Source organism: Esox lucius, chromosome 17 (assembly GCF_011004845.1).
Source record: "Esox lucius isolate fEsoLuc1 chromosome 17, fEsoLuc1.pri, whole genome shotgun sequence".
Lineage (NCBI taxonomy): Eukaryota > Metazoa > Chordata > Actinopteri > Esociformes > Esocidae > Esox > Esox lucius.
In genome coordinates, this window is record NC_047585.1 from 21,810,823 (window position 1) to 21,827,733 (window position 16,911).

Genomic DNA, 16,911 nt, shown 5'->3' on the forward strand with positions numbered 1-16,911 from the left:
CTTTATCAGGTCATGTAGGATCTGGGTATCTTCAAAAAGCCAGAGTCAACAATCTATGTAGAATAATATTGCTATTTTCTGACTTTTTCTCACAAATTACTATTTGTATCGTTTACATAGCTATAGGGTGTAATTGAGATAATGGGTTAAGATAGGAATCAATATACTCACTCTGCTACATAACATGATTCACTACCACAGTCAGAAACAATTAGGTCTCTCAGGGCAGATCTTAAAAGAGACCGTCCATCCTAGGATCCTTAAATTCTCAATAATGAATAGGTCTGAGCGGAGCAGGGCCAAAAATGTTATACATTTGTTAAGCCTCAACAAGTTTTATCTAAGATAGTAATTCTGGATCCCTTATCTGCTGATTTTATAATGTCTCTATTAATTGTTCGTTTCATGCACCAACTATTCAAGTCTAGAGAAATTATCTTCAGTATGAATTCTACAGGAAGTATTCTGAAATGACTGCCACTATGTGGCAAAAACGAGTTCCATGTCTGAGGACTAGGTTGCATAGAAAAAAATAACAAGATGCCAACCTGCACAAAACAACAGACCTGTTTGTTTTACTGTGGCTTTCTCATTGTCTGATAGTCTATCTTTAAAACATAATGATATAAACAAAGACAGTGTTGTTGCAGTTTCATAGGATTTTCATATTTAATCCTAGCCCATCTTTCATTTTTACCACAGATTAATCACTTTATATTGTAAAATGTCATGTTATACCTGGTTAAGTTAACAGATCAGGAAAAAATATTGTCCCAAAAATGAAAAAATTGCCATGCAACTCTGGGACCTTGCTGCCACCTCTGATTGGTTTAGGTCTGCTAAGGGCTAAGGGACTCCTAACTTCTGCATTTATCCAGCCCTGAAAGAGCGCCTTCATTTTAAGGGTTAGAGGATACAGTATATTAGTAGACCATCACTCACAGAGTGTTTTCTAGCCTGTAGAGGATGAGGGGGGACCGAAGGTTTAGCATAAAAATACAAATTAACTGCTACTGAGCTATTGTATTTCACAGCAATACATTTTGTCACCTCCCTGCCGTTATTCATAAAGAGAACATAGCCTGGTAACGTTGGATCCCTGGCACATCGGTGTTGTGCATTTGCGCAAAAGCCAATGGAACACAGTTGTATATACAGCCATTGGACTTCTTGCACTTATCCATCTCTGTAACGAAAGTAGCATACGTTTATATAGGGGCTGCAATCAAGAGTTTGGGACACGCGATTGCTTGCTATGGGTGCAATTTTGGCTTTTATTTTCGCGACCTATCTAAGCGCGGTTTGGGGATGCCAGTTGCCCCACGACTGGAGGCCACAGACGGAGGCGTGCCGCGCCGAGCTTGCGGAGATAATAGTTTTTGCCAAGGTGCTTGCGCTACACAAGGACTCGTACAGTGTGTATAACTACCTGCCTTGGCAGTATGACACCGACCTCTTCTTCTCCGCGGAAATCGAGCTGCAATGTGACCAGGCGTGGGGCAGCATGCTTGAGGTCCCTGCCGGATCCCGGTTCAATGTTACCGGACTAGGATACTTCCCCTGTTACTCATACAGTGCTATAGAGAACAACTCCTACTATTTCTTTCTGAGGTAAGAGACAGTAGCTTTGCATCAAATTGGCAACAGATTATAAAACAAGTATTCTACAAGCTGAAAGAAAATATGCAAATTCTTCCTGTTGGTTTGTTTCCACAAAACGAAATTGTTGCCGATGAAAATAAAGGGAAGGGGAGAACGTAAGTTACTTTTTCAATTCAGTTTTAATGCTGCTTCGATGTGTTTCCATCTCTTGTTCTGTAACCACAGTGTGGGTAGGCTACTTGATTATGTCGTATATTTATTATATATTATATATTTATTTACATTTCTTAATTGAAGCATCCAACTATAGGTCACCAGAATATGATCAACATTGGAGTAATTGGAAATTAGCTAAAATCATAGGGCACCTTCACAACTTTATTCAATTCATCATCATTTATTTAATCTTTAGTCTATAACTGCATGCTTTTCCGAGTCATAGTGAGAGGACTAATGAACATAGTTATTTTCTCTTTGTTTCGTATTCTATCGTTAAACTGTATTTGTCTTTGTCTACTACGCCAATGTATGCACTTTGACTAGTTTTCACATATAAAATACTGGATTTAAGTGCGTGGAATTAATTTCTTACATATGTAATTGAATGGTGGTCAGAATTTCTTTACAAATTTCCCTGTGCATTGCTTTTATATATATTTTTTTCTTAATCTTTGAAGAAACTACTGTATACTGTTGGCTTTCTGATAATAAAGGAATAGTCCAGTCTGAACTGAAACAAACATTAAGGTAGGAAGTGTATAGAAATGATAACCAACATACATTTTTACATAATTTAATAATCTTAAAAAATATTTTCAATCACAGTATTTTCAATAAACAATATGAAACATTTTAATTATTGACAAAAAGATGGGAATGTTTTTTCCTTGTATAATATAATCTCTACATTGACTATTAAAATAGCATATGTTAGTGCAGTTGTTCATTATGGGTCAAATGGATGAGGCAAACCCAATTGAGAACCCTTGATTTTGCAAGCACAGAGCAACTTACAAGAGGAATTGGTATTAATTGTGAAATAGTTGGACAGAGAAACATGTAGTGCCGACTACCCTATCAATGGAGAGGGGGTCCAACAATCAGACAACAATGCCTTCACCAATTCTGCAATGTAAAGGAATGGCGGAAGAAAAATACACTGCAACTTTAAGTAGTATTACAGATTTAAGTACATTTAGATTATTTCTGTATATTTTCAAGAAGTAAAACTGACTTCCTTCCTTTCAGTTCGACTGCTCTTTGACCATATGAGTATTGGTGGGAAATCATATTTCAGATGTGGCTAGTGGCCCCCAGTGTCTGTGGGTTTGTGTATCCAAACCGGCTGTGTGTGTTATATTGTGTTGTGTCTGTGGGTTTGTGTATCCAAACCGGCTGTGTGTGTTATATTGTGTTGTGTCTGTGGGTTTGTGTATCCAAACCGGCTGTGTGTGTTATATTGTGTTGTGTCTGTGGGTTAGTGTGTCCAAACCAGCTGTGTGTGTTATATTGTGTTGTGTCTGTGTTTAGTGTGTCCAAACCGGCTGTGTGTGTTATATTGTGTTGTGTCTGTGGGTTTGTGTCCAAACCAGCTGTGTGTATTATATTGTGTTGTGCCTGTGGGTTAGTGTGTCCAAAGCGACTGTGTGTTATATTGTGTTGTGTCTGTGGGTTAGTGTGTTCAAACCGGCTGTGTGTGTTATATTGTGTTGTGTCTGTGGGTTTGTGTCCAAACCAGCTGTGTGTATTATATTGTGTTGTGCCTGTGGGTTAGTGTGTCCAAAGCGACTGTGTGTTATATTGTGTTGTGTCTGTGGGTTAGTGTGTTCAAACCGGCTGTGTGTGTTATATTGTGTTGTGTCTGTGGGTTAGTGTGTTCAAACCGGCTGTGTGTATTATATTGTGTTGTGTCTGTGGGTTCGTGTGTTCAAACCAGCTGTGTGTGTTATATTGTGTTGTGTCTGTGGGTTAGTGTGTTCAAACCAGCTGTGTGTGTTATATTGTGTTGTGTCTGTGGGTTAGTGTGTTCAAACCGGCTGTGTGTATTATATTGTGTTGTGTCTGTGAATTCATCAGGTTTCAAATCTCTTTGAATGAATCACACCACGGTTTTTATCATGGGCAAATGGATGATGGCATCGATTCCCTCAGATTTCACACCTGCCATAGGCCCTAAAATTGGGGGTGTAATGTGGGTAGGCAGTGAGAAGCAGGAAACAGGCGTAGATACTGTAATACAGGTTTTTAATACCAGCAGGCTATACAACTTCAAGACTAAACAAAACAATAAGGCACGATGGCCAACAAAACTATTTCCAAATACAGGCAAATCACAAGAACAAGGCAAGGTAGTCACTTAACTTAGTGGGGACAGGAATAACACTGCACAAGGACTTACAAACAACAGGAGTATAAGTAGTGGTAGTGACAAGGCTGTGCGCAATACTGAGTGAGTGTCCGGGTGATGATGAGAAGGAGTGTCTGGGGAGCCGAACAGGCAAAAGGGCGTTGAATGCGACCGGCCCTAGAGGCCAGTGGTAAGTAGACCGGGGAGGATGACCGTCTGAGGATGAGAGGAGCGGATGAGTACGGTCCAGAGGTGACAGGGGGCAAACTTAAGGCGAGAGAGTGACTCAGCACCAGCACTACCAGTGAGTTTAATGCAAAGTTGACTTTGTCTCACAAATTGCATTAAAAATGATTAAGTATGTTAAAACTGTGGTAGTTAAATATGCCTTACTCAATTTATCATTTCTGGTGTGGCCAGTGTATTTGTTTCCACAAAGGTAGGTTTTTATAATGTGAGACAATTGACAACTTTACACACATTTCCCTTGGGGTTAGAGTGGTACATAAAGTTGTAACAAAAAAGTGTCCATGGCATTCCTGCATGTATAATTACAGAGGCTGAAACTTTCCAACCGCATAAGGGAAACCCTAAATATTGGGAGTTAAGACAGAGGGTGTTATTTCCACTCCAGCCACAGGCTAGTTTGGAAGTGTGTATGAATCTTAATATCTCCTGTTGTTATAGGCTCCCATCTAGAGTGACCACATTTAAAACATCACTGATTTTGCCCTTGGATCTCATATGGACAAGCCAAAATTAAATAGAAATTGAATGAGTTGCGGGCTAAAGCAAGAAGGTCAGATTCAGCAAATTATTGGGCAGCATTAAGTCGCCTTTTGGAATCAGTGTGTGCCTTTCACCAGAAAGCAGACTGCTACCTCAAATATACAGTTGATAACTGGAAATAATCCATCCAAATATTGGCAAGTAGGGAGATGTTTAGAGCAGTGCTATTCAACTCATGTACTAGGGAGGCAAAAACTTTTTTTTTTTTAGTTCCTAGCCGCTTGTTGATTTTACTCACCTGGTGCCTCAGGTATGAATTAGTCTGTGATAAAAAGATACAAACTAGAAGTGCTTTGGCCCTCTAGGACAAGCGCTAAATAGCCCTGGTTTAGAGTGCAATCAGGTATTGGTATTACTGAACATGCTCCAGAGCAGTGTTTCCCAATCCTGGTCGTCAGGACCCAAAGGGGTGCATGTTTTTGTTTTTGCCCTAACTCTCACAGACCTGATTCAAATGTTGCCCTACCACTTACACACTTGATTGACGTAATCAACCCATCATCAGGTCTTTAATTTGAATCAGGTGTGTGAGTGTTAGGGCAAAAACAAAAAAGTGCACCCCTTTGGGTCCCCATGACCAGGATTGGGAAACACTGCTCTGGAGAGGTTTGGAAACATCTGTCTAATCAACCCCACTGTGTTAAGACATGCTGATGGTTCTACCATCGAATGTTATTGGCGTGTGCCTCAGTGCTAAACTGTTGGTCATCTGTTGCTAATTATCTATCTCAGCAACTAAAAACTAAGTCATTACTGCATTTTAAGGGCATTCCATAGAGCAAGTTAAAACAGAAAGGTCTGTTGGTTTTTATCCAGAACAAGCTTGTTTTCTCTTTGCCATTGAAAGTACTGATTCATTATTGTACTTCATTTCTTCTTTCCCTCTATTAGAATGCTGGTATGGATAATGATGTGGCTGTTGATGTTGCTATTGCTTCTATGCAACTTCACAGCAAGTGTCAGACTTACAAATGTTTGTCTTTTATTTCATAGAGCCTTTCCAGTTCCAACAGACATTGATTCTGTCATTTTGCAAATCTGGGCCTTTCAAGCTTTGAACCAGCAAGCCAATGGTGAAACGTTTCCATGCAAGTTTTCAGTGAGATCTTATTTCCTGTTAAAGCTCCCCAATGGCACAGACTGAAACAGTCTCCCCCAGTCAACCAAAAGTTTGAGTGCCCAAGACAGAACAAAAGTGAGTTAAGCATAGGAACATTTCAATGATTCTCCCACAGGACCCAAACTGAAGACTTGCTGACTGGTCTGCCATTTGTGCCATTTTTAGCCACCTCATTATCATAACAATGTTAGTCATGTACTGTTCAACAAAGTGAATGACAGAGGATTTAACATTGAACATTAGAATATTAAAATACAGTACATCCATGGAATTTCAGACTGTTTGTGATTCTCCCAGTTTGTACAAAATAGAACAATGCAGACAAATGGCAAACTTTAGTTACCGCACTGGTAGATTGCAAAATGTTAAGTTTTTGCAACACGATTCTGTTTTCATATTTTTGTCTGTTAAAAAACAACATTTAAGAAATGTACTTGTCTGATAATTATTAGCATTGCCTGCTCCCAAGCGTTGTCATTTCTTAGAAATTGTTCATTATAGAGCTTTCGTCTTGCCTTGACAGTACATGATCTTGTGTCATGATTTTTTTTTGTAAATGTAAATGTTGATAACCCTTGGTTTCACAATGTATAATTTGAAAGCCGTTGAAAACCTATTGTTCGAATTGAATAGGGCAATGTAGACGAAAGAAGCTCAAGGATCTTTAACAATACTATATAGAGGAATGGACAAACCATCAATCAATCACATTTATTTTATAAAGCCCTTTTTACACCAGCAGTTGTCACAAAGTGCTTTTATAAGACACCTAGCCTGAAACCTCAAAGGGCAAGCACAGTGACTAGGAAAAACTCCCCAAAAAGGGACAAAACTTAGGAAGAAAGCTATAGAGGAACCAGGCTCTGAGGGGTGGCCAATGCTCTCCTGGCTGTGCCAGGGGAATATTTTAAGAGGACAAATTATAATAATTAATTAACGGATGTGGGCTGTGACCGTAAAGTCAACAGCATGACCAGATGAGTGGCAGCCGAAATCGTCAGGTGTCTACTTGATCTGCAACACAACCAGGAGGTATTCAGACAGGGACAGCCACGAATCCTCCGGGCCTGGTATTCCTGAGGTGAGGTCCAAGGGCCCATGTCCTCCTAAGTTTAAACGGAGCAGTACACAAGGAAAACCTAGAGAGTGCATTCTTTAGATTTACAGTGGAGAAGGAGAACTGACCCTACTCCCCCGGCACAATATTATCGCAGTGTAAAACCTTGGGACTGAGACAGTGGAGTCCAATGATACTGTGGCCCTATCCGAGGGTAACCCCAGGCAGGTTCCCACAGTTAGGAAGTCACTCCACCCACATTCCCAAGCATCAACCATGGGACACCAACCAAACGCAACCACCCTAAAAATCAAAGATCAAAATATTCCTTCAAAGATCCCATCTGTTGTGTTGTCCAATCTCATAAAAAAATATAGGAAAATATTTTGTGTCATTATTCATAAATGACTAAAAACAAGGGTGCCAATCATTTGCATTTATCTTATCCAGTGTGTCTTACATTAGCAAGTGTATACATTTTCATACTTTCTCCGTTATTCCACCCCATTGGAATCAAACCCACAAACCTGGCATTTTATCCTCAAGATTGAGAAATGAGTAATTCACTAATCCTAATATATTCCACATTACAATTCAGCTTGTCATGTAAGACAGATACTCTGTTACTGACTTTGCCATCTGCTAGAAATACTTTGCAAGCTGATGATCTTCTGTTAACATATAATTCCACATTAGCCAGAAAAATGTATGGAATAGTTCAAAACCTGTGTGTCATTTTTATAAAAAGAAGAAAATACAATTATAAGTGTACAGTGTGTCAATAGTAAATGTATTGTGACATAGAAATACAATATGCACAAAGGAAATACTGTACAATATGCATAAAACATGGAATAACTTTTCCTTTAATGAAGAATTGATTTTTTATCAAAATAAATGAGCTAGCTAGCTAACATCAGCTAAGCTAACCAACATACAGTTTTGCTCATAAGTTTGTATACTCTGGCAGAAATTGGGACATTTTGGCATTGATTTAGAAAATATGACTGATCATTCAAAAATACTTCTATTTAAGGATAGTGATCATATGAAGCCACTTATTATCACATAGTTGTTTGGCTCCTTTTTAAATCATAATGATAACAGAAATCACCCAAATGGCCCTGATCAAAAGTTTACATACCCTTTAATGTTTGGCCTCTTTACAGACACACAAGGTGACACACACAGGTGAAAATGGCAATTAAAGGTGAATTTCCCACATCTGTGGCTTTGTAAATTGCAATTAGTGTCTGTGTATAAATAGTAAATGAGTTTGTTAGCTCTCATGTGGATGCACTGAGCAGGCTAAATACTGAGCCATGGGGAGCATAAAAGAACTGGCAAAAAACCTGCGTAAGAAGGTAATGGAACTTTCTAAAGATGTCAGTCAGTACTGTTCAATCACTTATTAAAAAGTGGTAAATTCAGGGATCTCTTGATACCAACTCAAGGTTAGGTAGACCAAGAAAGATTTCAGGCAAAACTGCCAGAAGAATTGTTCAGGATACAAAGAGAAACCCAAAGGTAACCTCAGGAGAAATACATGGTCACAACCATAAGTGTTATGTTTGGAGGGGGGTCAACAAGGCCTATAGTGAACAGAATACCATCCCCACTGGTTGTGGCTCACTGATGTTTTGGGGTGTGTGAGCTCTAACAGCATGGGGAATCTTGTGAAAATGTATGGTAAGATGAATGCAGCATGTTATCTTCTGGAATTCTGGAGTGGCCATCACAGTCTCCTGACCTTAATATTATCAAGCCACTCTGGGGAGATCTGAAACATGCAGTTCATGCAAGACAACCAAAGACTTTGCAAAAGCAAATGGGCAGTTATACCACCTGCAAGAATTCGGGGCCTCATTGACAACTATTACAAAAGATTGCACTCTGTCATTGTTGCTAAACAGGGCAATACACAGTATTAAGAACTCAGGGTATGCAGACCTTTGAACAGGGGTCAGTTAATTTTTTTCTTTGTTTCCATGTTTTGTTTTATGATTGTGCCATTCTGTCATGACCTACAGGTTAATGTGAATCTCATAAGAAAAAACGACAGGTTTTGCCTGCTCACTCTTATGTTTCTTTACAAATGGTACATATATTACCAATTCTCCAAGGGTATGCAAACTTTTGAGCACAACTGTAGTTGAGTTGGACATCAAAGATGTCTTTGAAAATTGCAACATGAAAATTAGCAAGACAGAATCATCAGAAAGACGCCATCTCTACTGTGAGTATGCCGCCAATAAGGAACAATTTGTAAGGTACTCCATTTAAAATCAATTGTCCACATCCTTTATGATATAATTATCATTTTGCTGCATTTTATAGTGGACATTTTACAAATGGCTCCTTTAAATCAATTTTACTGTGATATTTATGATATATAAATATATTGACAAACATTTGTTTGATTAAACCATTTGTCAATCAACCAAATTACATAGGTCTGGACCTGTTGCTACAGCTCTGGGTTTCCACTAAACAATTTTCATGACCATGGAGAGGGATTTATATTTGGCTCAGGTATATTGCATATCATAGTGGTTCCCCCTTTGTTTTCCTCCTCCCCTGAGGACTGTTTGGTATGTGGCCGAACCGTGATCCAGCCAGCCAGCTGGTTCCATTTTGTTAGGGGAAAAAATCAACAGTCAAACCAACACAGAATTTCAAAGAAATATGGGAAAGCCTGCATGGAAACATTAATTAAACCAACATGCTCGTGACTAGGTTAAGATGAGAGGACTTGCTTTCCTGTGGAGGACCTGTTTTTTTGGGGACGGTGGGGGAGAGGGGAAGTTAAGCTCTTGAAAGTTGGGGAATTTGAGAGCGGATGTAAAAAGAAGTCTGAGAACCAGCAGAAACAATTCTGTAAGCTTTCTGGAAGCTATTAGGATCTAAAACACAAGATAGTCCCCATAGTGGCCATTCCATTGATTGTACCGTATATTTCTTTGCATATTCAAACCCCTGACCAATACTAATTCTCTATTGTTACAGAATTACAAATGGTACATAGAAATGTCAATCTTTTTTATTCAACCTGCACACATCCATCCTTGGTAGACCTGCTTTTAATTGCAATAAATGCTTTACTAAAGTGTGTACTACAGTAGCTTTGCACACAGTGCTGGAGTGATTATGGGCCACTCTTTTGGGCAGATTTACTCTAGGTTAGTCAGGTTGGGTGGATGATGCTTCTGGACCACAACTGTCAATAATGTCACAAATTCTGAATGGGATAATGTTCAAGAATTTGCTACATTTTCAATTAGGGTGCGTGGACATTTTATATCCACAGTTTATAGAAGATAAGCAAACCTTTTTTCAACTGGCTATTAAGCAAAGTTGTGTTTGTTGTAGAATTAATTTTCATGCAAAATAATAGTAAAGGCCCCTTTCAAGTACATTCTTATATATAAATATTAGGGATTACCTGATCTTAAAACTCTTAAGATTCTTCAATCTGTGGTTTGTCAAAATCAAGATTTTTTCTGACCTCATAAACCATTTTCTTTTCATGTTTTATTAACCCTGCTTAACACCCCAATGGCAATATCATTCAAGCTGCCAAACTTCAGTCACCAAGCTTTACTTCATGGTTGAGCTTTTTTTGGAGTGTATGCATGTGTGTGTCTATGTCTGGAATGGAAATGCAGTGCAATTTCATCCCTTTTCTATGTGTTCCCCAGGATGGATGAGAACTACAGCATCATCCCCCATGGGGTAAACTTTCAAGACCCAATCTTCCCCGACACACCAGAGAACCACCGCATGTTTGCCAGTCTCTTTCAGTTCTCAAACTGCACGGCTGGAACCATGGTCCACACCTACACCCCAGAATGGGAGGCTCGGGAAGACAGCCGGGTATGAATTAAACTATTGTTTGTTCCAAAACACACAACAGCAACTAATAGCTTCTCCCAAGGCACCAAAGAGCAGAATGACAAAGAAAAACAACTAAGTCTGAAAGAATCTTTTCAAAACATGTACAGTAGTGACAATTGTTCTTGCAGTTCACCTTAACTCATATAATTCTCTCATTGGCTAATGTAGCATGTACTGTAATGTATCATATCCTAGCAAGTCTTCCACGATTACTCGCAACCAGAGCTTTAAGTGCGAACAATTTAGTTACATATCAATCAAAGTTATTTATAAACCCCTATTTACATCAGTTGTCACAAAGTGCTTTTACAAAACATCCAGTCTGAAACCCCACAGAGCAAGCAACAACAATATTGATGCACAGTTGCTAGGAACAACTCCCTAAATGGGGCTGAAACTTAGGAAGAAACCTAGAGAGGAACCAGGATCAGATGGCTGACCGGTCCCCTTCTGGCTGTGCCGGGTGGACATTTTAAGTGTACAAATTGTAGTAATTAATAAATGCATGTTGGGTTTATTTTTTTGGCTAACAGCTCACGTCTATCTTGTTTGAACAACTTAGTATCCACACACGTGATTTTGCTTATGGAATTTACAGAAATCAGCCATAACATTATGACCACTGACAGGTGAAGTGAATAACACGGATAATCTCGTTATCATGGCACATGTCAGGGGGTGGGATATATTAGGCAGCAAGTGAACATTCTGTCCTCAAAGATGATGTGTTAGAAGAAGGAAAAATGGGCAAATGTAAGGATCTGAGCAACATGGACAAGGGACAAATTGTGATGGCTAGACATCTGGGTCACAGCATCTCTAAAGCTGCAGCCCTTCAGCTGCAGGGGTATTCTCAGTCTGCTTTTGTCAGTACCTATCTAAAGTGGTCCAAGGAAGGAAAAGTGGTGAACTGGCGACAGGGTCATGGGCGGACAAAGCTCATTAATGCACATGGGGAGAGAAGCCTGGTCCGTGTGGTCCCATCCAGCAGACGATCTACTGTTGCTCAAATTGCTGAAAATGTTAATGCATCCCAGTTTGTTGTGTATGGGGCTGCGTAGCCGCAGACCAGTCAGGGTGCGCATGCTGACCCCTCTCCACTGCCAAAAACGCATACAATGGGCATGTGAGCACCAGAACTGGACCACGGCGCAAGATGGCCTGGTCTGATGAATCTTGTTTCCTTTTACATCACGTGGATGTCCGGGTGCGTGTGCGTCGCTTACTTGGAGAACACATGACACCAGGATGCCCTATGGGAAGGAGGCAAGCCGGCGGAGGCAGTGTAATGCTTTGGGTAATGTTCTGCTGGGAAACCTTGGGTCCTGCCATTCATGTGAATGTTACATTGACATGTGCCACCTACCTAAGCATTGTTGCAGACCATGTGCACCCTTTGAAGGCAACGGTATTCCCTGATGGCCTCTTTCAGCAGGATAATGTGCCCTGCCACAAAGCAAAAATGGTTTGGGAATGGTTTGTGGAACATAAGTTCAAGCTGTTGACTTGGCCTCCAAATTTCCCAGATCTCATTTCAATTGAGCATCTGTGGGATGTGGTGGTCAGAACCATGGAGGCCCCACCTCACAACTTACATGACTTAAAGTATCTGTTGCAATCATCTTGATGCCAGATACCACACCTTCACAGCTCTAGTGGAGTCCATGCCTCGATGGGTCATGGCTGTTTTGGCAGTAAAAAGGGGGCCTAGACAATATTAGGTTGGTGGTCATAATGTTATGGCTGATCGGTGTATGTTACCCAAAATCAGTGACTTATCAGTAGGGAATTACCTAGCTATGTCACAGATAACATAGGTGGTCAAGAGCAAAAACAGCAGTAGCTGTATTCATAGCTTCCTGGCTTAGATACCAAACCTGTTTCTTCCTGCCTCATCTGAAACACCTGACTCTGCCAAGCCAGAGACATTCATGTTGGCTTTCAACTTTTGCAGTAGCGCAGAGTTGTTGGTGACAGTAATAGCACATGTTGAGACAGACCAGGATAGCAAAAGCATGATCCAGGTCGCAAAACCAAGGTGAATCTCATGAGTAATCTGTGGAAACTTCTAAAGCCACATTATATGGAAAAGAGAATGTGAGCTCAGCAAAGGCTTGTCAGTTTGTTTTGGATGGCGTTTGACTCCGGAGGAGTTGATTACAATGTTAAGTTCAGGGAAGATTTGTGAGGTTTTCAACAACTCCCAGAGATATACAAAGGAATTAAGCTCTTAAGCTGCCCCCAAAAAACAGGTAATGGGGAAAGGTTCCAAGGTAAGACCTATATACATTTTTAAGAAAAGTGTGATGTAATTGGCCACAATACTAAAACTCCTCACTTGCATAATGATAAAGCAACTGCTTTTTTTGGGCAGATAGGGATCAAAGTTTTTCCTCTCACTTTGCAACTTTGTCTCTGACTTACCCTGTCCAACAATGACTAGGAATCGGGAAATCACACTCACACACACTTGCATTTTGAATGCATTGAAAGGCAACAAACTTAGGCAGAGATTAATGATAATAACTCACATCCAAATTGGAGGAAATGTTTAGGAATTACAGCTTTTTAATATGTATCCCCCTCTTTTTTAAAAGGGACTAAAAGTAATTGGACACTTGACTAAAAAGCTGTTTCATGGACAGGTGTGGGCTATTCCTTCATTATTTCTTTATCAATTAAGCAGATAAGAGCTCTGGAGTTGATTCCGGATGTGGCATTTGCATTTGGAAGCTGAAATATATAGCAGATATATAGCAGGAACAGTAGGAGTGGCCAAATCAACTATTCTGGACAAATTCTATATTCTAAGAAAAAAAGAATGCGCTGAACACAAAAATGCCTGGACGTCCACAGAAGACAACAGTGGATGTTCGTAGGATCCTTGGTAAAGAAAAACCCCTTCACAACATCCAACCAAGTGAAGAACACTCTCCAGGAGGTAGGCATATAATTTTTCAAGTCTACTATAAAGAGAAGACTTCACAGAAGCAATACAGAGTGTTCACCACAAGGTGTAAACCATTCATAAGCCTCAAGAATAGACAGGCCAGATTAGACTTTGCCAAAAAACATCTAAAAAAACCAGCCCAGTTCTCGAACAGCATTCTTTGGACAGATGAAACCAAGATCAACCTGTACCAGAATGATGGGAAGAAAAATTTATAGAGAAGGCTTGGAACGGCTCATGATCCAAAGCATACCACATAATCTGTAAAACACGATGGAGGCAGTGTGATGGCATGGGCATGCATGGCTTCCAATGGCACTGGGTCACTAGTGTTTATTCATGATGTGACAGAAGACAGAAGCAGACCGATGAATTCTGAAGTGTATAGGGATATATTGTCTGCTCAGATTCAGCCAAATTCAGCAAAGTTGATTGGACCATGCTTCACTTTGCAGATGGAGAATAACCTAAAACATACTGTGAAAGCAACACAGGAGTTTTTTTAAGGCAAATAAGTGGAATATTCTGTGTAATGGCCTAGTCGATATCCTGATCTCAACCCGATCGAGCATGCATTTCACTTGCTGAAGAAAAAACTTAAGGCAGAAATACCCACGAACAAACAACGACTGCTGCAGTAAAGGCCTGGCAAAGCATCACAAAGGAGGAAACCCAGCGTTTGGTGATTTAAAATGAAAATGTTATTTATGATTGTGTTACTTTGTCCAGTTACATTTGAGCCCCTGAAATAAGGGGACTGTGTATGAAAATGGTTGCAATTCCTAAATGTTTTTTACAATAATTTTGTTCAACCCCTTGAATTAAAGCTGAAAGTCTGCACTTGAATTGCATCTGGGTTGTTTAATTTCAAATCCATTGTGGTGGTGTTAAGAGCCACAATTATGGAAATTGTGTCAGTGTCCAAATATTACCGGACCTAACTGTATAATTACATGTTAATGTGGCTTTTACATAAGAGCTGTTTAAATTAGGGCCTACCATGGCTGCACATCACTGGAAGACACTAGACGAGAGGCTTGACTAAAGTCTTATAATCTATGTGGAACTAGTCGATTCTATGGTGGATCTGTGTAAAGGCCTTAAGACTGGATCAGGAACTTGAATAACCAAAGTACCCAAAGATTCAGGACTTAATGAGTGTAACTTAGTACTATGTATCATCAAAAGTCTAAAACCATGTGATCATCATGCTATCCAACAGCCTAATACTTTATTATCTGAACTGTTATGGAAATTTTGAATAAAAGTGCATTTGAGAAATGTCTGTCTTTCCATTGGCTGGTATGTGAATCTTTACTTTGATTGTGACACACATGTCTGTATAATATCAGAGGATTATTAGGTATTTGGGCCATGTCCTCCTGCCTAGACAAAGAAGGGTGTCAGTCCTTTCTGTTCCTTAGGAATGTAGGAGAGGGGGATCTGGTGTTTGTCTTAGGGGGCATTCTTGATTGGTCACAGTAGAGTATAAGGTTAATCATCTACCTATAGGTTGTCAACCTGTAGGTTGTCTTTATGTTCCCCTCAAGGGTTGAGAAAGTTAACCAGATGGGGGAGGACAACATGTGACTTGTTTGAAACCTAGGACATGTGATAGAACAGAGGGAATGTGTTTCATTGACAAGGCAGATGGGCAACAACTTACCACACCCCTTTTTCTATGTAATATATACGGATTGTGCATGTATTGAGTTAGAGACTCCTCGGACGATTATGTTGGTAAGCGTTTGACGCGTCTCTCTTATTTGCAAATAAATAATGAATAAACTGTTAATTGTGCCGATTGTATTTCGTCTCTGTACTTCCTTCTTAAAGAGTTCTGATCGATAAAATTACCATCACAGAACTCACACATCTGAATCAATGGAATCAATTATCAACTTCAGTAAGGTAAATCAGGATTTTGCTCTCTTCCTGTTTATTGACGCCCTTCATCCTATCTCTTCCAGCTGCTTTGCTCAACTGTGCAAAAGGCCTTGTTTGAAGAGGAAGAGCGTGTGAAGACTCTTTCCCAGAAGGTGCGTTCTCTGGAGAAGGCCAACAGCCATCTGCGGGATAAGGTGAAGAACATGAAGCGCCTGCTTCGCCAGGCCAAACGAGACACCAAAGACCAGCAGACCCTCTCCATGAAACAGTTGCATGACTCCAAGCCCTCCCACCCACACCAAGACACCACACAGCAGAAGAGGCCAACTTTAAAAAGATTGTCATCAAGACGCTGAAAAACTAAGCCCTTGTCACACATTTACACACAAACTGTATTCTATAGATCCATTAGCTTTGTTCTCAACTTAGGATTTGTCTACTTACTAGTATTCAGATATTTACTTCTCAACATTCTTAGTTGCGCACAAGGGCAGGCTTATTTACAGTAACATTTCCTTGCACAAAAGTATAGAACACTTGAGCCTATAGATGATTTGTTTGTGTAAACATGCATAGATCACTACCTTTTGAGGTACTGTGATGATACTAGATCAAAGGAGCCCTCTGAGTTGATGTGAGAAAGTTTGACAGGTGCTCTGCTTGTTCAAGCCAGAAAACAGATTCCAAAAATGATTGCTTTAAGCAAAATGAAAGGGAAGTTACTTTTTTATATTTAACTTTATATTTTATATTTACTTATATATGCCCATTAATGTGATATTAACACATCATATGTGCCATCAAAATTATCAATTTAGTCATACAAAGTGATTACCACCATTAGTGCATTTCACAGGTAGAAACAGGCAATCTACATTTCCTTGTTATAAGCCCTATATTCAATAGAAAATCGTACAAAGAAAATGTTGAAACAGACTTTTTATTGTTTTAAAAATATATATATGCCCACTTTGTATTTGATGCCAGCAACCCACTTTAAAAAAAGTTGGGACAGAGACAACAAAAGAATGGAAAGGTTGTGTAATGCTAAACCTGGTGGAATATCACAAAACTAATTACGGGCTTGGTTTCCTGATAACGTGGCACTTACGATGGTTTAACAATGCATGTAGCCTTAAGATGGACTTTGTTACGACGGACTTATGCCTGTTTCCCAAACCACCACGTATGTTGCTCTTCAGGAAGTCCACCATAAGTGCCATGTTACGGTCGTTTGGAATGGAATTAGGCCCTCTTTGGGATTT

The 16,911-nt window shown here is 39.8% G+C and overlaps 1 protein-coding gene across 1 annotated transcript; it reads left to right on the forward strand.

The window, feature by feature from the left end:
• The first annotated feature begins 932 nt into the window (after window positions 1–932).
• Window positions 933–16,610, forward strand: ccdc3b (coiled-coil domain containing 3b). Its single transcript, XM_010901100.2, has 3 exons — window positions 933–1,611; window positions 10,614–10,788; window positions 15,730–16,610. Exons 1-3 carry the CDS (start codon window positions 1,256–1,258, stop codon window positions 16,000–16,002), a joined length of 804 nt encoding a protein of 267 aa, XP_010899402.1. The 5' UTR covers window positions 933–1,255; the 3' UTR covers window positions 16,003–16,610.
• The last annotated feature ends 301 nt before the right edge of the window (window positions 16,611–16,911 follow it).